The 25,588-nt window shown below is 39.0% G+C and overlaps 2 protein-coding genes across 3 annotated transcripts in view; one reads left to right on the top strand and one right to left on the bottom strand.

The window, feature by feature from the left end:
* sbf2 (SET binding factor 2) overlaps window positions 1-17,720 on the bottom strand; it is a 94,129-nt gene extending 76,409 nt beyond the window's left edge. For both annotated transcript variants that reach the window (XM_022765350.1, XM_022765351.1), the window contains exons 1-2: window positions 17,615-17,720; window positions 4,741-4,826 (exon numbers count right to left, since the gene is read on the bottom strand). In XM_022765350.1, the coding sequence (XP_022621071.1) occupies window positions 4,741-4,826; window positions 17,615-17,669 (141 nt within the window). In that variant the 5' untranslated portion in view covers window positions 17,670-17,720. The remainder of the gene's footprint in view (window positions 1-4,740; window positions 4,827-17,614) is intronic.
* Window positions 17,721-22,198: 4,478 nt separating this feature from the next.
* adm (adrenomedullin) lies at window positions 22,199-24,419 on the top strand. The gene is made up of 4 exons (XM_022765369.1): window positions 22,199-22,305; window positions 22,900-23,002; window positions 23,114-23,239; window positions 23,425-24,419. Exons 2-4 carry the CDS (start codon window positions 22,908-22,910, stop codon window positions 23,726-23,728), a joined length of 525 nt encoding a protein of 174 aa, XP_022621090.1. The 5' UTR covers window positions 22,199-22,305; window positions 22,900-22,907; the 3' UTR covers window positions 23,729-24,419.
* Window positions 24,420-25,588: the final 1,169 nt, after the last annotated feature.

The raw sequence follows: 25,588 nt of genomic DNA, 5'->3' as shown, positions 1-25,588 counted from the left end.
TGGTAACCTGCATGGAGTAACAGCTGTACATTTGTTTATTGGTGTTTTGGGATGAAGCCAGTTTGAACGGGTTCAGGTCAATGTGTTTTAAAATACTAACTCAATTTGTTTTATGTACCTCGGTTATACAACAAACAGCATTAAACGAAAAACCTTCCTGTCATAAACTGGAGGCACATTGCTTCCAATGTGTTGAAGTGCAAAACATGAAGGTTTGATTTAGGTGAAGTTAGTTGTAAAAATTTACAACTCTGGCAAACACTGTTCCCCGCAAAAGCAGTCTTGGACAAGATTTGGCGTTTGTTACTCAAAACACTCACCGATACTTGGATTAGATTGATTTAAAAAGCTTGTCCATCTGGTTGTCTTAAAATATAGACACTACATCTACAATTAACCTGGCCCATTTAACATGAAAGGATCAAGTGAATAACAGAGGAAGAGTCTGGAAACTCACAAATATGACACCAATATGTTGTCTACAAGCAGGGAATGCTATGAACATTTACATACTCCAGGCATTAAACAAACAGCACTGGTAATTAAATGAGCAAACTCAGCAATTAAACAGTGAACACCACAGTAATTCCCTTGACATTAATGTGTCACTTCTTTGCTCTGAACTCTATCTAAATCTAACTAACAAAATATGGTCAGCAAAAATAGTTTGGTCACTGTCCAATTTAAGACTTCTTGATTAAACTGAGCATGATAAATGTGACTAGGTTCAGCTGCTATGCTAGTTCCTCAAACTGTAAAACGCAGATTCAGCATTGAAATTTAAAAATGAGTAAAATTCTTATCACAGCAAACATATTCATTTTGAGTATAGTAAGCTGAAATTAATAATAAAATACAGACAGCCTATATTTGCCTTTCGAGTAATATTTGGTTCATGTTCAAGTTAATGTTGCTGTCATTGTGTGATTCATTTTAACAAATCACAACTCGTTCAGGGAAAAAAGATAAATTAAAACAAAATGAGTCAGAATCAAGGAAATCTTGCACACGAGTGTGGAGTAATAACTTCCACAACAACTGTTCTAAATGTGTGACCCTACTTCTACTACTAATACTACTACTACTACTGGAGTATAAGTACCATGAGGACCATGTCTTTATATTGGAGGGCGAGGCTGTGGAAATGTACTAGGTGTACAACTTTCTGACCTCCATCTAGAGACCTGGCTCATCCACAACAGATGAGGAATTGGGCTGGTTCCTATCATCATCACTTGCCTGCAAAGATGAGAAACACATTTTTCCAAGCACAAGTTGTAAATGCTTTTTCTTGGTGCATTCCTCATCTGTGGTTATTTAGTTTGCTGGGGGCCTGTTGCGACCGCAAAATGCTTTTCGTGCTCAGCTTCATCCACTGTTTTCTACAGATGTGTTCCTTAGTGTTTGTAAATGAGTCATTTTCTTTTTCACGGAGTAGAGAAAATCTGCAAATAATAATGGTTTACATACCAGCCTAAAACAGGGCCAAAATGCAAATTGCTTAGTGGGTCTGTTAAACACCATGGTGTATCTTCATTTAAGCTTCAAAGTTGGAATTTCAATCATTTGAATCTTGACCAAAGTTTGTCACACACCACATAGTAGGAAGGCAAATTTCTGGAATAACCCCCTCTTTCCTGTTCTTGCTTACTCCTTTGGGTGTTTTTTCATGTAAAACTCAAAATATCAACATACGAATCTTATTCAGTATGTTATCCAATATACTTGTACGTATAGTTGTATCTCAAAAGAACATAATCTGTCTAAGTTTCAGTAAAAATGCGGGGTGCAGGCCAAGAAGCACTTAAAAAAAAAAAAAGCCCTTGCATTGAATGCATCCTCTTGTTTCAGCCCAGGCTTACTGTCTGTCTTCAATGAGAAACGTCATGCCTTATGCTTTCTTTACACACTGGGGATTGCAGTATGTCTCAATTTCAGTCGAGGCTGACACATAATGAAGAAGCATTGGAGGGATTCACTTTAGCAAGAAGGAATATGAAAAAACACAAACACACCCACAGAGACACAAAAAAAAAAAAAATTGGTATGCAGGTCCTCAGTGACATCTGGAAACACTAAGCTAATAGATTTAGCTAAACTTGTGGCAGTGTTTCTATATTTAAACACTATGAAACCATGACAGGATGCTTGAGTGATGATGCTGAGAGAACAGAACTATCATGGTTCATCATGCAGACTCACTGAGAGGTTAAATACCGGTGTTAGGGTTTTGGCCTCATATCTACAAAGATTCAACTTCCAAAATCACTTTGTCTGAATAGGACATACTTTCAATTCTCTACATTTTTCATAGTTTTACCAGTCACAATTACCATTTCTTGGCTTTGAGGAGCATTATGTTTTGCTTTGCCCTGTGACACGCCACTGTTTGTCTCCAAGCAATAACTCTTAGAACACTCTTGATGGCCACCAACAGACTCAGTGAGTTACACAGGAAGACGCTTGCAAGGCATTCAAACCACCCACTTACAATATGTCTATTTGTGCTCTCTTCCCCTCAATTGCCTTATAAATAGCATCGCATTATACAAGAGTCATGGTATAACAGTGTCTCTTTGACATGTCCACACAGAGCCAAAGATTTCAGCTGCAGCTGTAACAACTGTTGGCCATCACTTATCAATCACTGAAAGGTAGACAACATTTAATTCACTACTTGTCGAAAAAGACTTATTTACAACCCAAGTTTAATGTTAAACCTCTAAATCTGCATATTCTGTACAGAAATGTAGATTATATTTGTCCTTCTACAAAGTGTCCTGTCCTGGTGAAAAAATGACCTCATCTAAACACGAGATGTTGAGGAATGTCTGATGTTTAGATTCACTCTCTCCATTTATCTTGGCTGAGATATCTGATCCATATTATGCAATTTGTTGGCCTCTGCACCTGCTGCTCTGCTCTGTATCGCTGTGCTCCTTTTGCGTTGTGATCTCTGACCCCTGTGACCTCTATCAAACACAAAACATACCTTCAAAGGTAAAGTAGAAAACATGCAACATTTATTTTGGCACAGCACTTCCGATCAACTACAGCTATGGATCCTTTAAGCATTAACTGTAAAAAAAAAAAAAAAAAAAAAAATATTCAACCAAAAGGGGCAAATCTGATCCCTTTGCTCATCATTTTGCATCTATATATTTACGGTGGCACAGTTAATTGGTTGCTAATTTAAAAAATGACTTCAACTGCAAACTGAGTAGTAACAACTAAAGCCAGTAAGGCCTGTAGCTGATGCCTAAATTGCAGTTGAGTTTACAATTGAAAAAAACATTATCCAAAAATCTGTATTTGTAACTGTAATTTATGGTGCTATATTGAAAAGACCAGAAAAATGTAATGTTACTGAAGTTTGTGCTGGATAGTACTTTCAAAGGATCAAGTACTGTGTTGGGATTTAGAGTCATTTTTCTCTCCTTGTTGACTGCCAAAACCATTCTGCTTAGTCATTAAAACTTTATCTGCAGTAGCCAATATAAATGAACAAAAACAGATATAACACAGGCGTAATGTCCTGTGCAGTATCACACTGTTAACTGCTAATGTTGCCCTAGAGATCGACAGTTTTTCCCAGTTCTGATAAGCAAATATTTGTCCATCCATTGCATTGTCCATATAAGGAAAACAGACCCCTTGTCACAGACCCCTTAGAGTGGCCCTGCAGAGAGGGAGGAAACAAACTAAGAGAAGCAACTGTTCCCTTAATTTTCCTGAAGAGGACGATGGAGGCAGCCAGATACCAGGGAAGCAGATACTCGGCCAGACAAAGGGATTTTGAGGAAAGACGCTTCCCAATTAGTGAGTGTGGAAAGGGTTTACAAACAAACTTTTGAGTAAACAATCATTATGAATTTATCTGAAGCAGGAAATGCCAACATCTGCTGCACAGCCTCCAAAGGGCAAATATGCTTTTACAACATGAAAGTTCCTTTGGGTGTGATCTGTCATCTTGTGACACAAGAGAATGCTGAAGACAAATATTTTGTGTATTACAGTATTTTACGTTCAAGAAAACATCCTTAACAGTCACTTCAGGAAACGGGCAGTGGGTAAGGGGCATAAGAACAAGGACACTCACTAACTAGAAAAACACAGTATAACCTGTGAACGTCACATATCAACTATAAACTCTTCCACAGACGCTCTCTTCTCTCCTGTTATGAACTATGAAACGTCGATACTGGTCTGCAATACAGACAGCAATGTTCTGAATAATAATGCAACCATTCAGACACCAGCCTGTCAATTATACTTGGAGTTTCATAACTGATTCCTACCTTAACCCTTCAAAACCACGAGAGAAGGGAGGTGAAAATTTATGTAGGAGCAAAACAGATAGAAAGGTGATGTGTTTTCCAATTTAGTAAAATGCTGTCCAAATACTATAATAATAATAACTTCTTCCCAGTGATTAATCAGTTAGAGATTGATCATATTCAAGAAGTAACAATATTTGTATTTCTCTATTGATAAAAAGCTGCAGTGCAATCAGGTAAAGACAGAGTCTGGTGTTCTGAGTTCATCTGAATTCTAAACTATCAAAACATATCCCACATTTTCTAACCATATTTTGACTTAAAAAGGATTTTAATGGTAAATGCTAAAGAGAACAACGTCTCTGCAGTCATCTTTTTTCTAACCTTAGATAGAGTACTTGAGGTACTCTGGTAATACAGTTGTGTACAGTTGTGTTGAGTTTGTAGGCGGCTGTTCACTCACCATCTCCACCCCCTGAGGAAAGGCCGTTCCCTCCCAGTCCTTCTTGGGGAATCGCTGAATGATCTTCCCACATCCCTCTCCCGTACCTACGGATCAGAGAGGAAGATCAGTCAGTGCAGTGAAAAAACAGAGGCATTTCGAGTGATGTATGTTCTTACGTTATCCAATTACTGTACATCATATAGGGATGGGCAACATGGTTGAAATCTTCACAATAACAATATAAATATTTTATAATCAATATATGCCATTGTATGGTGAATGTATGTGAAAGTATGCAGCATGGGCAGAATAATTCATCTGAACACCAGAAATTTTGCAACGATAACAGCAGACTGATCATCACTATATGGTTATACTGAAAATCAAATGATCATTTTTCTATTCATCAATCACCACGAACATCACATTAAATGCATTAAACAAAATTTAGTCTAATAACTATATTTTGGCTGATACAGAAATGCCTCCATTTAGAGAGCCCATTTTATCTACAACCACAAAAAAATTTAAATAAATAATAAGAAAAAAGATAAAATAAAAAAAACAGATAAGAATTGCACCAAATTATTGTACTACCCAACTTCCACTGTTCTCACAAAGGTTTGCATCTCATATCCTTCAAATCAAACCTGACCTACAGAACAGTACAGGACATGAAGAAATACAAAGCACGTTATGGTCTCAAAACATTTCCACATTTTCCTTATGTCACAGTTTCTGTTAATGCCAAGTCAAATCTATTTATTAGACTTGACTCATCATGAGCACATTACATGAATGAATAAATCTTGTTGTGTTTTCCTGCTATGCCAAGACCAAGAGAGAACAAAAAATAGATAAAATGTAAATAGAATATATGAAATTTGCCAGAACTAACTCCATGCAGGTCAAAGGCAGGTCCATAACAACAGTATAACTGTTTCCATTTCCTTTGTGTATGGGTTTTCTTTAAACACTTAAGTAAGCAGGGTGCATGTAGAAACAGTGTAGGATTTTTCCCTACAGAGGAAGTGCTCCCTCCTTGGGAAAAGTCACCCATAGAGTTCTATAATAATGGTGAAGTGATCTGTGAGGCAGATTTCACTTAATCTGAGTGTTCTTCCAAACAAGCTCCTTGGAAGTGAGAATATTCTAAAGAAAAAGTAATTAGTTGTAAAGAGGAACTGTGAAAAAGTGTAAGCTAAAAAAAAAAAGAGAGCTAAATTTGCTGACAGAAAAAAAAAAATTATCAAAAATCTAATGTGATACAGACAACTGAAATAAACAGTGACAGAGATTAAAAGAATTAAGATAAATGCACCAGTTAATTAGATGCAGTTACCGCAAACCAATAAAGGAATTACCAGGTTGAATAAAATCAGCGACTCGCCACTATTGTCTTTGCAATATTTAAAGCAAATCAACCAATCACTGTGGTATTTCTACTAGCTTACAATTTGCAAGTAAAAATGGAACAATGGTTGTCAATTTGTTTAAGGACTTTTACTCCAAAAGTTGTCTTCTCAGGGACTTACTCTCAGACTACATTATTTCACCCAGTTTAACGGCAGTCAAACTTAAACAGAGTTCAGTTAAAACAAGTTAACAAATCACTCAATAGGCAAAGAGCATGTATCTTCTTCCATTAGTATGTTCACACTGAGTTGAGTTAAATTAAACCATATTATTTACGTTTGTCTTTACATTTGTGGTGAATTACGGTTAGTGAACGCCAGCTGTCTTCTAAAAAAACCACTGCAAATTCAATTTTGGCCACAATAATCAAAAAAAAATACTGGTGGTAGGTTCCTGGTGGGACTGATTAAATCAAGATGTTTCAGGAGGAATGTAGTCCAAAGTGTGAGATATGGAACTTAGACCACTAACACAAAGCAGATCACAGGAGTGAGAACGCCATTCATTTTTTTTTTTTTTTTTGTGATAATGCTCTGACAAGCAAATACTGAGGAGGAGACACAGTCAAACCAAGAGGCACATGGAACAAAAATTTACATTCTTCACTATTCAATCACAAAACCCAGCTGCGACCTGAACAATACAGTATGCACAGTATGTGGTGTAATACACCACACAAAGGTGTCCATGCAGCATGTAGTGCGGACTGAGAGAGACAGCTGGATACTGATCTATAGCAGGTGTAGTTAACTTCACTTTTAACTACACAGATTTGCAAAGTTGACCATCAAAAGCCTTACCGGTGAAATCTCTCTCACAGATTTCCCACAGGACCCCGTATGGCAAGATCTTGCAAAACACTGAAACCTAAATTGGATGTAATAATTCATGTCGACACAAGTGCAAACACAACACACTATGTATTAAGGAGTTGATATATGACTGCAACATTCTTATTTAGCAATCTGGAAAGCTAATAAATGGAAATTTTATCTAATTAAAGAAAAATTCCCTTCATTTAACATGCCAAAAACAGCATTTTACGGTCTGTTTCACAATATCCACTTTGTCACATTGCGTTGTCTGACCTCATGACTTCATTTCAACGTTATTTTAAACTCTTAGTAACTCTTTGACAGTTAAGACACTTTTTCTATTTTTCAGCCAAGGGAAAATGGTCTCCTATGAAGAGAGTAGGAGACAGAAATTGAATACATGTGGCCCATTTCTTGGAATTCATTGAACTAATATGCATATATATATAAAAGCATTTTGTAATCAATAAAAGCAAAAATTCCCAATTGAGAGCAATCTGGCTAAATGCTACATTTGTGACTGATTAGTCACATATGCTGCAGATAGTGTCAGCTTTTTTAGACTCTGGATCATCTGTTTATATCAAACAACACATTTTTAAATATTTGGAAATTCCATGTATTTTGGCATCTGCAAAAAAGCCAACCGGTTAGTGCAGAGCTTAACTGCACTTGGGATTTACTCTCGATCAAAAAATAACAAGAATAGGTGAAAATCTGGTATATGGCTGGACCACGTCATAGCATTCTGCCTGGCGACGGCCGGTTTCAGCCCTTTATCTCTTTGCTTTTCTACTACTCTGTGCTCTCATATACAGTATTTTAATGCAGCAGAATTCCCAATAAAGCTGTTCTCATATCCATGTTTTTTGGTTTCTGCTTTTAGATAACACAACAGGAACAGGAACAGGAACGGGAAGATCCAGCACAGAGTCATACCCCAGCTGTTTATTCTGGGTAAGTTAACGTTATGTTCATCATTATCTGATGAAGTTCTGAGTACAGCACAGTTATCGACAGGCCCATGTCTTATTTTACTGCTACAAAAGAGGAATAACCCTCTCGTTTATGTAAAACACGATCTCCCGCCGGCGCTTGTGAAGGCTTGCTAACATTATCAGCTATGTTACCATTTAAGGAGGGCACATATGGTAATTTACAATTCAAATCACTTCCCAAAATATTTCGCTATTAGCTACCCTGACAACTGTCACTATATTCTCAGTGGAAAAAAAGGGGTGGTGTTAGATCCGTTTTGCCACTGAGTCCATTTTAGCAGTTCTATCTCAATGAAGGCAAATGCCAGGACTCAGCAAACTACTTAGAAGACTGCTTGTAAAGCCCCCTATATCACAGTTTGGCCAGAGGTCAGATACCATACACAAGGGAGGCAAATTGCTTCAGCAAACAGGAGAATGAACTGCTACACATCATCGTAATGACATGAGGTCCTCCGTGGCCGGCTGCAGCCCTCCTGCACTGAGTGCCTCAAGCCTGCTGTCAACAACTACATCTCTGTCAAGGAGAGTGACTGATTCATCACGATGAGGCTCTTGAGTGAATGTATGCTATAGTTTAAACAGAAAAGAGAAGGACGCTCCACTTTTGCCTTTGTCCACCTGTGGAGAGTGTCCAGACACTGCATGGAGACTGGTGCTAGCAGAACACCAGTCTGTCTGACCGTTACGTGTCTCCAGGTCTTTACAGCTCCTCTAATTGAAATCACATGCTCTGAGTGCTCCAAGTTCTAATTTTCAGCCACGGATGAAAATAAATGACAGAATTCCTCACATTCCATCAGGCTGCACTCTTGTATTAAAACAAGCCGTGCCTTCAAATACGACCCCCCTGACAACTATAAAGAACCCCATCAGCGAGGATAATAGAACCCAGGCCTGAAAAGGAACATGCTAATTTGAACATCCACTAGCAAGACACAGGGGTGGGGGGGTGGGGTGAAGTCCAAAATCGAATTTATTTATTTATTTTTTGGCAGAAGCTGTTGAAACAACAAGAACAAAACCTGTCCAAAGCCCACGGCACGCGTGTGCATGTTTAAGAGTATGGCTCATTTCCAGCTTAATACAGCACAGACTGTGTGTGGTACAGCAACATGCTTTTCAACTTTCTGATGTATATCTACATATATGATGATTTTATTTCTGTAATGGCTTTAGTGGCATATTTATTACAACAATAAATATGAACTAACGAGCCATTAATAAGTGGCGTTACAGATTTGCACAGTCCAGTACAAACATTTTGAGCATATAAAAAAAACTGTTGTGAACTGTTGTGGGATTTATCAATGTTTTCTTATTACCAAAATAAGAAAACAACATTTACGAGTGGTCCCGACCACGCAATGATAGCCACAAAATCTTATTGAGGTTTGTAGCAGGTTCCAGGCCATAAAGCTGCTCATAAAATACAATTGTTGAGAAATATCAATTGGATGGGGTATTAGTAGTATTAGCCAAATATGTTAAAAATATAATGTAAAATAGGCATCACACCAAGCCTATTCAGGGCTGTCATGTACACTATTTGCACTGTCTGTTTCTCGTACTTTTGATGAATTGACTTAAATTTTACATAAACTAAGCTGGACTCCACATTAGTGGAGTCCAGCTTAGACCGTGCTGTCATCTGCAGGCTGCATTGTAGTCAGCATCCAATACTTTTGCCGTTTGCATGCCCCAGTGCTCTGATAACACAAGTCGCCCCGACAATGACCCATTAAACATTAGACCAAATATTGGAAGTAAAAACAATTCTGGACTCATAATATTGTTCTCATTTCTTAAGCTTAAACCTACTGATACCAACACAATTCTGACTTACCAGTGTATTGTATGTTTATAAATGCCATTATATAAATTAATACTCAAATGAATCAAAGTTTGATCAAATTGAAAGGTTTTAGAAACATTAGTCAGTCATTGTGTCATTCCTTTCTCTGCAACCTCCTACTGAGACTTCAGCTATTACTGCAAGTCAGTACTGACGGCCCCTCATACACACACGTACATGCACGCACACACACATACAGTTGTTTCACTATCCCTGTGGGGTTCCCTCATTCACACAATGCATTTCTTAACCTTATCCTACCTTTAACTTAAAACTAACCTTAAAACATGTCGTCCCCTTAAAATTTAGTGACTTCCATCATGCAGACTTACTTTTTGTCCTCATAAGAAATACAAGTCCCCATAATGTGAGTTTGCAACAGAAATACCTGGACCACACACACGCGCACACACACACACGCACACACACACGCACGCACGCTCACACAAATATCTGATTTGAGCGACTTAGAAAGACTGAATGAACCTAATAATTTATCACTGAGTTGCATGATTTAGCATAGTTTCAATGACAAGTGGAAAACCACAGAGTTAAAGTTGTTAGTCTTTCTTGATTAGAGCAGATGTTTCTCCTCTTGGGAAAAAAAGCTCCATTCATCTCCTTGATTTATCTTACTGCTGTTACTGTTGATTGAATCAGCCAAATGCTTATTTTACCATGTATGGAGAGGCCACCAGTGGACTCTGCTGGTTGACGTAACATTCACGTCAGCCTGTAACCTGATTTTGGCACACAGGTGGACTATCCTGGAGCCAGTCCACAGGTATCGCTTATTCTCTTTCCTCCACACCAATATCAAGATCGGAGTTTAAAGGGAAAATCCATTCCAATACTAATTTACATTTCGCCATTACAGCAATTAAGAGATCGAGGATGTCGTCATGTCCATGTCACGGAATCAATGACTGGTTCTGTGTGATCATAGAAGTTTTGTTGGACATATTGTATCGAAATGAGTTTGGGTTGAATGTAGAGCTTTCAGCAATGCATCAGAAAATGTGACTACTTCCCAGTAAAATCACCAAAGATGCCGTCATATTGCCTTAATCTTTATTCCAGCAGCTCACTTCACTTGAATATTGAGTCCCTCACTCTGCTGTTTAGCTCAAGGACAGACCTATTTTAAATATAATAATTAAAACTGAGCTGCGCAGTTTCACAGAAGCAGACTTGTCCTTTAAGATCATTAGTGAAGTGTAGGAAAAATCCAGTCTGAACTCAAGGGTGACCATCATCAGGAAACTAAACTGTTCTGAATGATCTATGTATATGATATGCAAAGGAAAATGCCAAGGTGTTGTTTGCATGGCAAAAGGGTATCAGAGATTAGGAAACTGATATCATCATAATGATCTAAATGAGGAAGCGTTCCAGCCTCCACAGATGGCTACAGAGCAGGAAAAATCTGTAAAAAAGATAGCGAGTCCTAAATGTCATGCCCAGGTCAAAATGTTGGGAGAAAAGATATATTATCCGGGAGAGGAGTTGCGTAAAATCAAAATACCAGATACACATGCTGTTTCTCCAGCCTTCCCTTTGCTGATGGCTACAGATACATAGCAATGTTTTCCATAGAGAACAATGAATTAGCCTAATCTTGACATTCCCCAGACCTGTGGTTCTCACCTGGGTTTCCATCAAGACCTACATTTGAAGTTATCATGATCATTTTTAATGTCTTTAAACAAACTAATCAATCATCTTTTCACCATTTGCTCTTTCCCACAGCTCAAGAAAAATAAAAGCTGTGTTGCTCACTTTTATCAATTCCATAGTCATCACTCAGACAACCAAGCAGCTCAAAACCTTCAGCCTTATTCTTGTGAACACCAGTCGCAACTGTGCATATGGTGGCTAACAGTTCATCCAAGAAAATTACTTTCCCTTTCCAGCTTTCAGAGACAATAAGATGCAATTCATTTCACGGCCCCTGGTTCCATCTGTGGATATATTAATCCTATCCAGACTAGTCTGAGTTCAGAACCATGTCTGAGTTCAAGAAATCCAGACTGAGTTCATTTTAGTTCAACACTGTATCTGTTTTAAAGATGTAGATATATATTGCAGTCATACAGTTATTAAATCTCATCAGATTGAAGAAATGGTAAGCCTGGTTCAGAGAGGGGGTGACCTAATGGTTCATAGGATTTTGTTTTTTTCCCAATTGTATTAATATGACTAAGATGTTTCCTGATATGAACTTTAGCATAATTTGCATTCACCGCAGGCATCGGAAAGCACTGACTGTAAACCTTATCAACAGACTGAGAGTAGTGTAACAGTAGCCAGTGGAGTTTCCCCACATATCAGCTTTAAACTTTACAACAGAGAGGAAGGAACTCCTCCATTGTGGTCAGGATGCCTCTGACTACCAAGTCTGAATCCAAATGACACACTGCCAAATGTGGAGTTAAAAAGTAAATAATCAATGAAGGCAGAAAATCCAAGATGTCAAACACAAGTAAATCAATTCCACATCTGCCATCATATCCGGAGTAACAACATTAATGTGACACCTGTGTTTACCACAAGCAACTTCTCGGTGCTCAAATAATAATGACATTTGTCACTGGTGGCTGTCTGAAGAATGTATGTATGTATTTTTCTGACAAAATCCCTATAGCCATTTCTGGGGTCAAAGGACAGATGGGAAAAAGTGAAAGTCAAAGCGAAAGTGAATGTTTTTCAACAGACAGAACTTAAAGATCATATGAAGGTTGTTATTACAGCCGTTATTGTGTGATAATCAGCCTATAACAGTGTTGGCAACACTTATTCATTAGCATTAGCATAGCATTTGTAATCAACCAACTAACACCAAGTAAACCAATTACTCATTTCTTAAGTACATGCTAAAATGGTAGATATTAGAGGTGTGCTTTCCTGAGGTAATTTCTGCATCTTAAGCTCATCTCATAAATTATCAATTGGCAGCAACTTTGCACTGAAATCTAAAACTTTTTACAATTATCACTATGTGTAAGCAATAAAATACAAGATTATATACAGGATAGATAATAAAGATATATACATTGTTTTCAGAATGTAGATTGACAGTACAGTTATTAATATTTCACTATCCATAATATCCGACAACCAATCTTGTAACAGACAGCAGTATATGTCCATTTCATATGTCACCGGTGCAGTTTTTAATAACAGATACATGATGCACTTATGCCAACATTAATTTGAGATATAAGGGGTGATATCACCAAAATACAATAAATATGGAGAAACCCATTGCAAACTGCTCATTTGACAGAAATTATCCTTAAGTCACAACAATCTACTCAAATAAACACGGAGCAGAACACCATTTCAACATATGTTTATGTAGCTGCTGATAAAAGAGGACACAACTTTAGTCGAATAACTAATGATTTAGAAAGCCAACCACAACACATGGCAGCACTTCAAGATCCGACATCTTCAACATGGAATCAACATCTCCAGCTGTTGGAAGAGACAGTCTCTAAAGTCAGTGTATCCAAACAATGTTTACTTTTTGGCATTACTTGGCCAAATGTTGTACTCACTAAGTTAACATATGACTCTTAGCCATCACCACAGCATAAATAAACGCCTGTCAAATATAATCTTGTCCTGATTATCCGGAGTTAATGCTTTGTTGAGTTTTGTTCATGCAACATATTCTTAGACAAAGGCTCAGAGTTTATAAATATAAAAATGCAGCCTCTTCATACAGGCTCCAGGCAACTTCCTACACAACATTCTGATCTTGTGCAAAATTATACAAGTTTAAGTTACGAGAAATGTGTCATTTTATTCAAACTGAACAACTTAAAAAACATACACTTTCATATTCTGAAATAGGAGAGTTAAGATCTCCAGATTTTAATTTTCATGTTCCAATCAGCAAAAGCTGCAAGAAAAAGTACAACGTTTAACACCATCAGTAACATGCAGCTAAACTGCGCAGGCATTTTCTGAGATGAGTAGACCATCGTTATTTTCAGGAGCCAGCCCAAAGCCAACAGACGCGTGAGCATGAGTCAAACAGTACTTGAAGCTAATCAAAAAGAAAGTGACACTATGAACCCATACCGATTGAGACCAACACAAACTTGAAAACCACTTCAGAGCCTAGAGTGAAAGTCAAGAAATTTTCTAATAACAGAGTTAAGTTTATAAGTTCAGAGAAAAAAACCATCAAGACAACCCGCAGACAAACCAGCATACGCCATGTACTAAGTAAAGTAAGCAAGTAAGCAAAAATAGCGGACAAAAACTTTTTTTTCTTTCACCAAACCACTTTCCTTATGAGTGTGCCAAGAGAGCCAGCACAAAAAAAACAAACACTCTTTAAGAAGTTGTAACAGAAAGTAAATTCATGAAAGTTTTGGAGGTTAAAACCTAGCATGGACTCATTCTTAGGACATTATTAAAATGATGCTTTAAAAAGGCATTTATGAATTTGAGTCATGCAACATTACAACATTACACATCTGAAACTTGCACGCTTGCATCTCTACAGATACACATCTTATAATCTCTGCAGATGAACATCTTATGACACAAGGCGATATCACGCAGTCAAAAAAATATCAGCAGATGGAAGTATTTTGCTTTTGATCATTTGGAAGTATTTTTTTGTTATTTTGCAGGACTGTGCGATGTTACGTAAGCCATTCCCCAAATCCAGACCAGAAAATCCAGACCGTAAAGTCACACAGAATAGAGATTGGGCACAGTGTCTGTGAAACACATTCCGAAGGCAGTTTGATTCAATACAGAGTGATAATATCCATCCAATAAACTGTTTGACAAAAGCAGCTGGGCAAATTCCTCTTTTTCACTTGGCAAATTACAATTTATGGTTAACAGCACGCCAAGCCGTACATGTCCCCTTTCCAGTGAAGAGAAACGGGTGTTCTACAGCAAAAGTAAAATACATAATACAGAGCAGCTTCAATACAGACTGCATCCATCTAAACCAGTGTTTTCACATTCCAACATTATTCATGAAAATATTTCCAAGCTCTGTGGCTCATGACATTGGCCCCCAGGGAAGCAGACGCTGGTCAGATTTCTGATGAAGGAACCCAGTTCCCTTTAATCATGCTCACCATTGCATATTATTTTTCACATATCTGAAGCACTAAAATGACAACAGTGTACCTGCTATAGGCTGACAATAAACTATAGTATTAGAAGTTGCCCCACTTCCATTTTGTTTTTTGTTTTAAATCACTGCAGTCTGCTGCACCAATGATTTGACCATTAGTTATGTGACTTTCAATAAATATTTCTAAATAGGTCACCTGTCTCACAATTAAATTATCACAAAGTTCTTGCTGGAGACATATACCCTGGATTTATATTAATTCCCAAAGGGCAAAGAAAAGTAAGAAAAAAAACAATAAAGGCAAGTTAGTAAAACTGGGTCATGCAAGTGCAAAGTAACAATCTGAAAAGAATTTGGGATCTTTACTACACAGCACACACTTCTAAGTGACTATCTCTACTATTCAGTATGGAAACTTCACTGCACTGTCGCTGCCTGTAATTCCCACTCCACAGCATCCCGCATCACACAGAGAGAAGCTTCATCACCACTGATACTGTTACTTCTGCCTGTAGCTAAACATCAGGTTTCTCCTACTTTAAAAGCAAAGTTTTCTGTTTATTACAGAGGTTTTTAAATTTACATTAACAATACTACTCCTATTCAATTCACCAATTCTAACAATGAAAACTGGCATTTTTTAAAAGGTAGAGATTCAGTCAAGTCACTGAGGCTGATGTAGTTTTGACAGTGCAATTCCATCCCACTACAAATTGGAACTGAGCCTATTCCTCAACAGATTGCATGCTTAGTGTTATTTCCAACTGATCCATCAGTAGTAATCTAACAATGAGAATTGGGTCAGGCCAGCGGAGCAAAAGCCAGAGCGGTGCAGGAGGATTGGTGATGACCCACGTAGGGATCCCTGGTTTGAATTAACGAGCAAGGTGGACGGGAAAAAATCTGTTGTCTAGACAACGTATTGCACATTACTGTGACCAGACTGGCTCCTATAAGCCAACTTCACTGGGAAAAGGCATGCCTCTGAATAGTTAGAAACAGTCATCATTTTATTTTCCTCTGTATTTCAAATGTATAACGCCTTTTTTAATTCTCTAGTTCTGAGAAAATCACTCCCACTTTCAAAGAAGGGCATCTCAGCATAGCTCCCAGCCCAAACCAATATATGATATGCTTCATTACACTCAGCAAAACATAATAACAGCAGACAAATACAATTCAATAAGGAGAGGGGGATCATTTTTGTCCTCCAGAGAGGCTTACATGTGGATAGGACATAAGCCTGTTACAGTGTCCTAATCAACCACATTTTGAGATGGGAGACTTTTATTGCTTGCTCTCTCCACAGACGACTTCATCATCATCAGTAGCCAGTGGAGAAAAAAAATAAACTCGTGGTCCCCGTGTCTTCTTGTGGTGAGACGGTCTGAATGTGAATCCATTCAGACTCTTCTGGTGACGCCAGGAACATTTTGTCCCTGGAGCACAAAAAATTCATTTGTCAGTTGGCGCTGGGATGCACAGAGCTGATGAAAGACACTGTTTACCTATTGTCCATAGCAAGCCGTGGCGACTAAGAGGATTCAGCTGCTCTGGCCCCCTCTTTGACACACATGGTGTTGGATGGATGCCACTGAAAGAGGCTAAGAACTTCAATTTGTTCCCTTATGGCAGATTAGCTGAATATCTTTACTTTCTCCAGGTTGCTCACTGAGCAACGGCTCTTATTGGATCCTAACAACAAGGAGAGTGGCAAAAAATTGTGCAGGTCTGAGCTATTTACAAATATCATTTATCATTTGGGGAAATTAGAAATGTGAGGACTCAACGTCTGTGCAATGCCAAAAGGTTTTCATCAATTCGTGTATAAATGTTTGGAAATGCGTGCAAAGCAGTTCCCTGTTTTGGATGAAAAGAATGTGAGGCTGGACCTGAGGCACAACATTTAAGTGGAAGCATGGGGAGCTTCCTGTCCCACTACACAACAGTGGAGAGGGAGAAGAGTGCAGAGGATCTGGCTGAGCGCAAGGACTGCCTTTCCTCGCAGCTGTGTAACGTTACGCCCATCATGAAAAAGTTGAGCAGTCTTCCGGCAAAAACAAATCAAACACAACAAATCATTGACAAGTGCGGCTGCAACGGGTAAAAATAGACCCAAAACAGACCGTGCAGGGCAGGCAAAGTGCACGACCACCGCTACCAACATTGCGCAACAAAAATACAAAACATGGATGCAAACGCTGGCTCCCGTTACCAATACTGACCTCGATGTGTCAGCAAAACAAATATGACCAAGGGGCAGCCAAATTTGATATGGTCTTTTGTTAGCGTTACTCATCAAGTGGTTCCATTAGCTGATAGTGAAACCAGCCTCCGGACCTGACAGGAGCACGATCAACAGGGACAGGATGTGACTGATTTTGAATCCATGAAAACTTTCGACTGATCCAAGTCAAATACCGCAGCGAGTCGCGTGTAAAGATCCAATGGCGACTTGCCATCAGGCGTGTGCTTGATCTGGAAATACATGCCCGCCGGACCATATTCAGCATCTGGCCGGTGAATGAGAGAAAAAAAAAAGGAAAGTGTTTCCAGTCTCGGCTGGTAGCTGTGTGGCTAGCGATAAGCTAAGCGCAAAGCTATCTAGCATCAATATCAACCACACACTGACTGACGGCCTGGACACAAACCTCAGCTTCACAGTTCAATCTGCGAGCCGCCTCGCCGCCAAACTTACCAGCTTTTTCCTGATCGTATCCCACGACAATAAAATAGTCAGCCAATCTAGCCATGTCTGCTGCTTTTCCCGAAATATACCAACACAATTCAGCATTTTTCCTTCTTCCAAAGCACAGCCATGTTTGACAGAAGGAGTGTCACTGCGCTTGCGTGCAGGAGCGGGAGACATCCATGGGCGTGGGCCCTTGAGTTTACAAATACAGCACTGTGTCCCAACAGAGCCTCTTTTTGGCCCTAAAAGCATAAGGACCCCTCCTTTTTTTGCAACAAAGACAGCCAAACAGACAGCCACCACACCAGAAATATACTGTATTTTATTGTAACTGCGGGAAAAAATATTGATAACAATTGCACAGTGGCAAACCTGTTATCATAAAAGTGGTTACTACCTGGTGACTGCAGTGGATGAGAAAAGCTGTTCCCAAAGACTGTTATGGATTGCTGACAAACATTCACTGAAATGATTGATATGTTTAATAAATAAATGTTTTACAGTAGCAGGTAAAATATTGACATCACTGTTGTACTCAGCGGATAATTTCCACAAGGTTGATATTATCCTACTCTTTCATACTTACTATCCACTATTTTCCTTATGATAATAAACACTCAAGCACTTTATTATTAACTCTATACTAATACCAGGTAGGCTCTGCCTTTCTTCTCAAAACAGCTTCACTCTTTGTGGCATGGATTCCACAAGATGTTGGAAACATTTCTTTGAGATTCAGTTTCACTTGGACATGATTGCATCACATTAATTTCTACAGATTTGTCGGCTGCACATTGATGCTGCCAATTTCCTCTTCTACCACATCCCAAAGATTTTCTGTTGGATTCAGATCTGGTGACTGGGGAGGCAACTTATTGTCAGGTTCATGAAAACAGTTTGAGACAACTTTTGCTTGATGACATGGTGAATTATCATGTTGGAAGAAGGAAAATTGTGGCCATAAAGGGAAGCACATGGTAAGCAACAAAATCCAGACACGCTGTGGTATTCTAACAATGATTGAGTGTTATTAAAGTCCAAAGTGTGCCAAGAAAACATTCCCCACACCACTACACCACCACCACCAGCCTGGACTGTTGACACAAGCAGGTTGGGCCCATGAATTCTTGCTGTTGATGCCAAATACTGACTCTACTATCTGCTGCTTCAGCAGAAATCCAGATTCATCAGACCAGGTGAGCCAGTGTCCACTGCAGCCTCAGATTTCTGTTCTTGGCTGACAGGACTGGAACCCTCCGTGGTCTTCTGCTGTTGTGGCCCACCCGCCTCAAGGTTTGACATGTTGTGCTTTCTGCCCACCACAGTTGTAAAGAGTGATTATCTGAATTACTGCAGCCTGTCAGCTCCAATCAGTCTGGCCATTCTCCTCTAACCTCTCTCATCAACAAGGTGTTTCCGTCCACAGACTTGCTGCTCACTGTATGTTTTTTGTTTTTCGCGCCATTTTCAATAGAAACTCAAGAAAATCCCAAGAGATCTGCAGTTTCAGATATACTCAAACCAGCCGGTGTGAAACTAACAATCATGCCAGGGTCAAAGTCGCTGAGATCACATTTTTTCCACATTCTGATGTTTCAGTGAACATTAACCGAAACTCCTGACTTGTATTGCACTGCTGTGATATGATTGGCTGACTTCATAACTGCACAAATAAGCAGGTGTACTGTGGGTCCTATATATAATAAAGCGCTCGATGAGTGTAACGTTATCAGAAAGACTTTGTTCCAGGGACACTTCATTGCAACAAATGTTTGTTAAGCTCTGGGCTACACACAGCTTTAATTGGAAGTCTGAAACCAGCAAAGAGAAATGCTAGCTATAACACAGTATATTACTTAAACGCAAGGAGCTGAGATTCTTTTCTCCCCTTCATGTGAAAGAAAGCTGTCCAATTTAAACTCCCATTTTTGAATACTTCAATTTTGTGGTGCTACAAGAGAAAAAATATTCTTGGTGCCCTCACAGACATTTCTTTTGTTTTAAAATTGGTCTATGAAGCTGAAGGGGGTTGTGATTTGAGTTAGTTACTTAGTTAGTGCATGATACTGAATATTTATGAAAACTGGTAAAGCTAACACAGGAAATAGCACATGCAAACCAGTGCTTTAGCTAAAGTGTGTGAGAGAAACAGACAAATCACAGTCACCGTCAACAATAGCAGGAGCACAGCAAATTCCACTGTATCTACACTTCACACCCTTTTTAATGTCTCTCTCTAATTTGTTATTGTTTTAGCTCTGTTTTCTTTGTCTCTTTCTCGGCCCCATTTATTGTTCTTGCTTGCTAGTAAAAGGAAGATGAAGACAGAGGTAGTCAAATAGTTGAAGCTGTGCCAAAACATGAAGAAATACAGACCAGGTGTCTGCATACGGTGTTTTGTTGTCACACAAGAATGATGGCAAAGTCATGGGATGCCAAAGAACACACACTTCCCGGTGACATTTCAAGGTTCATCATGGTATTATAACAGTTATGAATCATCTGCCTAATTTGTGCCTTTGGGGTTCACACCCTCATTTTACTGGCACACACGACATTAGTTGCTCAGGTTCCCCGCCCTTCATACCTGCTCACACGTAGAGTATAAGGTCGTGCAAAAACTGTCAATCACCCTACGATAGCAACTTCATGGAGGACAAGCAAAGGATTGCTATATAAGGAGCCAAAAAGCAACAGCAGAACTTTGCTGGCCTGATTGCACAATCTCATGTTGTAAACTCTGGTAAGGGGATTACTTGTCTGCTGGAGGCAATTATCATTACAAACTGCGTACAAAACATTCACTGGTTCACAGCACATGTGTTTGATTTTTATGTATTTTCTTTTTGTTTGAAATATGACACCGTGTATGGAAGGAGGTTACAAGAGATATAAATCAACTCAAGAAGGTTCTGTGTCAGGGACTAAATACAATAAAGTAGGGTATGCTACAGTGGAATGTCAAGTGTTAAGTGCCGAAAATTCTGTTGAAAAGGCGCTGTTTTTTCCCCTCCATCGAAACTGAAACAAAGATCTAAATCAAAAATGAAAGCTTTGCTTAGAGCTACTCGATGGGACTAACTTACAAAACACTGTGTGGAAATCTTAAACACTGGAATTTCTACACTGATAAAACTATATGGTTTTTCTCCGGTATTCACAACATTTCATACACTGAATGTGAGGGGGTATGATTTCAGTCTCTTTGAATCACATACTCTGTTTCTGAGGTGTAGATTACCTCTTCATAACAATATGTCCATTTCAGATATAGACATGCATCTACACTAGCAGAGCGACAATAGGACAGAGGCTGTGATAAACAAAAGTTGTTACCACCCCGGTGTGTCATTTCTAACGGCCTTTTCTTTGTATTTTTGCCCCAAGGGGTCTTATCCACATTTGCCTCATGAGCCGCTCTGACAGGGCTGTTATTTTGAGCTTTTTCAGAATAAACAGTTTTTAAGTGCTCTGATTTGAAATATCTTCTTTCTGTGTTGCTTTCAGTTATCTAGCTTTAATATGAACACACATGGACATAGTGTGGTCATGTAAAACATGCATAAAGGTTTAGAGTGACTCACTTTACTGCCCATCCCATGAGATCGATTAATGTTGGGGGATAATGTCCTCTATGACATGAGGGTAGACTTGATGGCTCTCCCATCATCACCTGACACATTCTTGTGTGTGAATTCCGAGGGCGAAAAGTGAAGTCATATTACTTATAATCTATAACAGCAACAAACCAGCAGAATTATTTGAAATAATGTCTAAGTCAATATTGTTCATTGTTCAACATAGATTATTGTTCAAGTTCATATTCTGACTAGATTTATTTTCAGATAATTGTAAAATTCCATTTCACATTTATACAAATATCATAATAAAGTATGATAAGTCCAGAGTCAAATATTTGCCTTGTACAAACAAATACATTAAGTATATTGTGTTTATAGTTGGGCGTACTTACCATACTCAATCAGTTACTCAGTGCTTGTTTCTTTCCAAATCTCAAATTCATCATACAGCGTACTTTCAAGCTGAAATGGAAGTTCACTGTGTCGGGGAGTGCCCTGAAAAGCAGACTGTGGAAACATTCCTTAAATTTTATTTCATAAAATTAGTGTAGTTTGACTAAAATGAATGTTAACAAAAAACAATAACTAACTGACCTTAAAGTCCAAATATAACGATGAATGTTTAAACCTTTTTATTATTAAGTTTTCTAATACACCCCCATAGAGAGCAGTCAGCTAAGATGAACATGTTGTTCTCTTATCGGGACAGTGACTTAAATATTTGATTCACATAATTGATGACCATTTATTTAGTGCCATTAAAAACACACCCTGAAATAAAACAAAGTAGATTTTATGAGAATTTTGAAACTTTGTTTGGGGCATCATTTCTACTGAGTTGTGAAAAACTGTGTTGCGTTGTTGTACCACATGAGCAGGAGTACAGCAGTAATGTAGTGGATGGGGTGGGGGAAAAGGATGAGAGACTGTGTGTCAGTCAGTGAGCCCCTCCCACCTCCTGTATAAAGGCTCACAGCCTGGTGTGTAGAGCTATTAGCAGAGTGACACAGCTGCCTTACAGAACTAGAGGCAATTTCAAGAAACCAGTGGAGTACTCTTTTATAGCTGATTCTACAAGAAGCTTTCTCATCCAACTGAATTATCAGAGAATTACAGGTATGTGCACTTTCTTGCTGTGATTTGCTCTTCTCCCAGCTGATGGCTTTATCCTTGCTTTTTTGAGGTCAGGGCACAAGTGTAGAGACAAGGACAGGTTATCTGTCTGGTTATATAAGCAGTTCAGCTCTTAATGTGTGCGTCTGTGGAATTGCCTTCAAGGTGTAAAGCATCTGACAGAGGCAGTGCATCATATATTGTTTACTAGTTGCAGTTAATTTAGCTAAGTTTTGATGTGTTTAAGCCAGTTGAATGGCATTTTAGTTTTTGTTTGACTTTTGAGCGGAGCCTATTTTGAACCCCTCATTGGTAGACTGTGTCCTTCACATTATTGGCCAGGGGCCCAAAGCATAGTTGTAGGTTTACTTAACCAGGCAAAATCTGACCTTAGCTTAACTTTTTAAATAAATGAATGATAAGTGCAAATAACTTGGCTTTTGGACTCTTGTGTAAGCAAGCACCAATGTGGCACTTAAGGGACTACTGTATGAGGGGGTTTTACATGCATAAAGCGACTGTAGGAAATTCATGCAGTTAAATATTAATTTCTAGAATAAATAAATAACTAAAAAATACTGTATTTTCTCTCCACAGGATTCAAAATGAAATTCATCTTCCAGTCCTTCCTCTATTGCTGCCTGCTGGCGACAGTAGCACACTGTGTGGAACTTGAAGTGAATCCAGAGTTGAAAAAAAGGTGAGCCATTCATTCAATAATCAAAATGTTTTCATCTGTGACAGCAGTTACCTGTCTGTTGAATTATCTACCTAAGATCTAAGACTAATGGACTTTTTTCTCCTCTCCCAGGCTAAGCATATGGCTAAGTAGCAGATTGAGACGCGATCTTGACAGTGTATCAGTAGAGAAGACAGCAGAGTCTGAATACTTTGTCAGACCAGAGGATATCAGGGATACCTTGCTGCCACATTCCAGGTAAGACATTTACCATGCAATCCTGAAAAGCTACAAGCTGTCTCCATTTGGTTATCCTATAATTTTTTGTGATTTAAGTGTGTTCTGCTTGTCATAGAAAGGAAATACAATATTTAAACTCCCAGACATTAACAACTCACAAATGAACAGCAAAGATTAATGTCCTCTCTTCCTCTGGTCTCCAGCACTGACATCAATGTCCGAGCCAAGAGGTCGAAAAACTCCTCCAACCCGTCAAGAAGACAAGGTTGTTCACTGGGCACCTGCACGGTGCACGACCTGGCACACCGCCTGCACCAGCTCAATAACAGGTTGAAGATTGGGAGTGCCCCTGTTGACAAGATCAGCCCGCAAGGATACGGCCGGAGGCGTCGATCTGTCCCGGCACACATGCTCACACTGAGGCTGGAGCAGGACAGGCTGAGACCCAGTTGGAGAATAACTGACTCACAAGTTCACAAGCTTGAGGCTCTCCTCAGACGGACTTGAACAAGGAGTTGAGAACAAAAGCAAGAGAGTAGCTGAGAGTTAGTGTCCTCTCTGCTCTGCTCTAAAATTCTCCAAATGCCTCCGACTCCTGCCAAGTATTCTCCAGCACATTTTTTCCAGGCATGAGGACTGAGTCAGAGCAAGACTGGCTGCACTGAGTTTCTCTAGAGGCTGAGACTTGCAGCTCAGAGGTGTAGAGCGTGCAAACAACTGCAGCTAGCTTACAGACACTGGATGGCACAGCGTGGAGAAAACTACAGGTGCTGCTCTCTGCTTGGCAGAGGGAAAGGAAGAGTGCTAATACCTGGCAAAGTGCACACATCCTCTGGCTTAAAGAGGGAACTCTCTTCAAACATTCTGGGACTTTACACACTTATTCCTCAAGGCCAGGACTTTGATAAGTGCTATCCTCTAAGGATTATACCAACATGTTCCAAACTGTCAAACTGTCAGTACTTGTCTGCACTTTTCCATTTGGACTTTGAGTCAAATGAATCATCAGGAAAAGACATCTTCATCACAATGCCAAACGGGAAGATAGGCTACAGTGCTCTGAAGCTCTCAGTTTATATAAAGTTTTGGACACTGTATAAGGGAAAATGCCTTTTTTGATTCTGTGAGATATGTGCCAGTCCACAATGGATTGAAATATACTTGAAATTGTTATTGTTTGTACAAAAACATGTGCAATCTATATTTGTTTTTATTGCAGGTATATGTATATAAGAAATTCCTTTATTTAAATATTATATAGAGGTTACATTTAAGTACTTATGCAGATAGAACTATTTTTGTACAGGAAGAAATATATATGGGCATTGTAGCTATTTGTCATTATTCTTTTGCAAACTGTGGTAATAGGATATCTGTTTTATAGGTATATTATATATTTGTAAATCTGTTCTATTTTATTTGTGTCAAAGCAATAACAATGTCATTCAATAAACATTTTGCATACAAAATCTAGACCTTGTCCAGACCCCCTTTTCTCCTGGATCTTGTAAACTGAAAGTGGCAGTCTATTGTCTAGGGTGCACAGCTACACAGACACAGAGCACCTGGTCTCTGTTAAGTGATTACAGGGTCTCATTAGAGCCTCCCCTCCTCTCACTACATTCCCCTAGTTATGATGCCCCCCTTCCCTTCAAAAAAAAAAAAAAAAAGGGCAGACAGGGTGCCAGGCACATTCCTGCTTGGTTCAGCTCATATTTGTTGGCTCACCCCACACCACAGAGCAGCCCTAAAGCCATCAGAGGAGGCTGAGGCTTTAGTTCCATCTGTGTTCAATGGTAGATGATTGGGACATGAGAAGACCGATGCAGGGGGTTCCGGTCCAACATTCCTGTGAGAGCATCACAAAAACTGTTCCAACAAAGCACTGACCTTCACATTCAAACATTCAAACAGCCCCCAAGACTGAACGGCACTGAAAGGCCAGAGCCTATTTACTTGACACATTATCACCCCTTGTTTGACATTTTCAGGGAGTTCAGACTACACCACCTAAGATATATACAGTATATTACAGATTTCTCTTTTGGCTATCTACTTTTACTCAGAGCAGTACCAGAAAGCAAAGGGTTCAACTGTCTACATGTGCGTTTGCCAGTTTGGAAATGTTGTAGTGGGGAAAAAGGTGGGATGAACACTACACAGTGATGGACCATGAGAACCCACAAAGAATAGCCCAGAAGGTGAGAACATGGTATCTTATCCTCTGGCTTTGCTCATTCTCTACTCTAAAAAATTTCACAGTGCAGTATACATTTTATCACGTATACAGTTTTATGACATAGATCAAATCAGGAATTTACTGAATGATATAAAGACAAACTAAGGAGATCCTTAGAGTAAGATATT

This window comes from Seriola dumerili, unplaced genomic scaffold (genome assembly GCF_002260705.1).
Source record: "Seriola dumerili isolate Sdu_G_001 unplaced genomic scaffold, Sdu_1.0 BDQW01000674.1, whole genome shotgun sequence".
Classification (NCBI taxonomy): Eukaryota; Metazoa; Chordata; class Actinopteri; order Carangiformes; family Carangidae; genus Seriola; species Seriola dumerili.
This window is presented reverse-complemented; position numbering and strand designations above follow the sequence as displayed.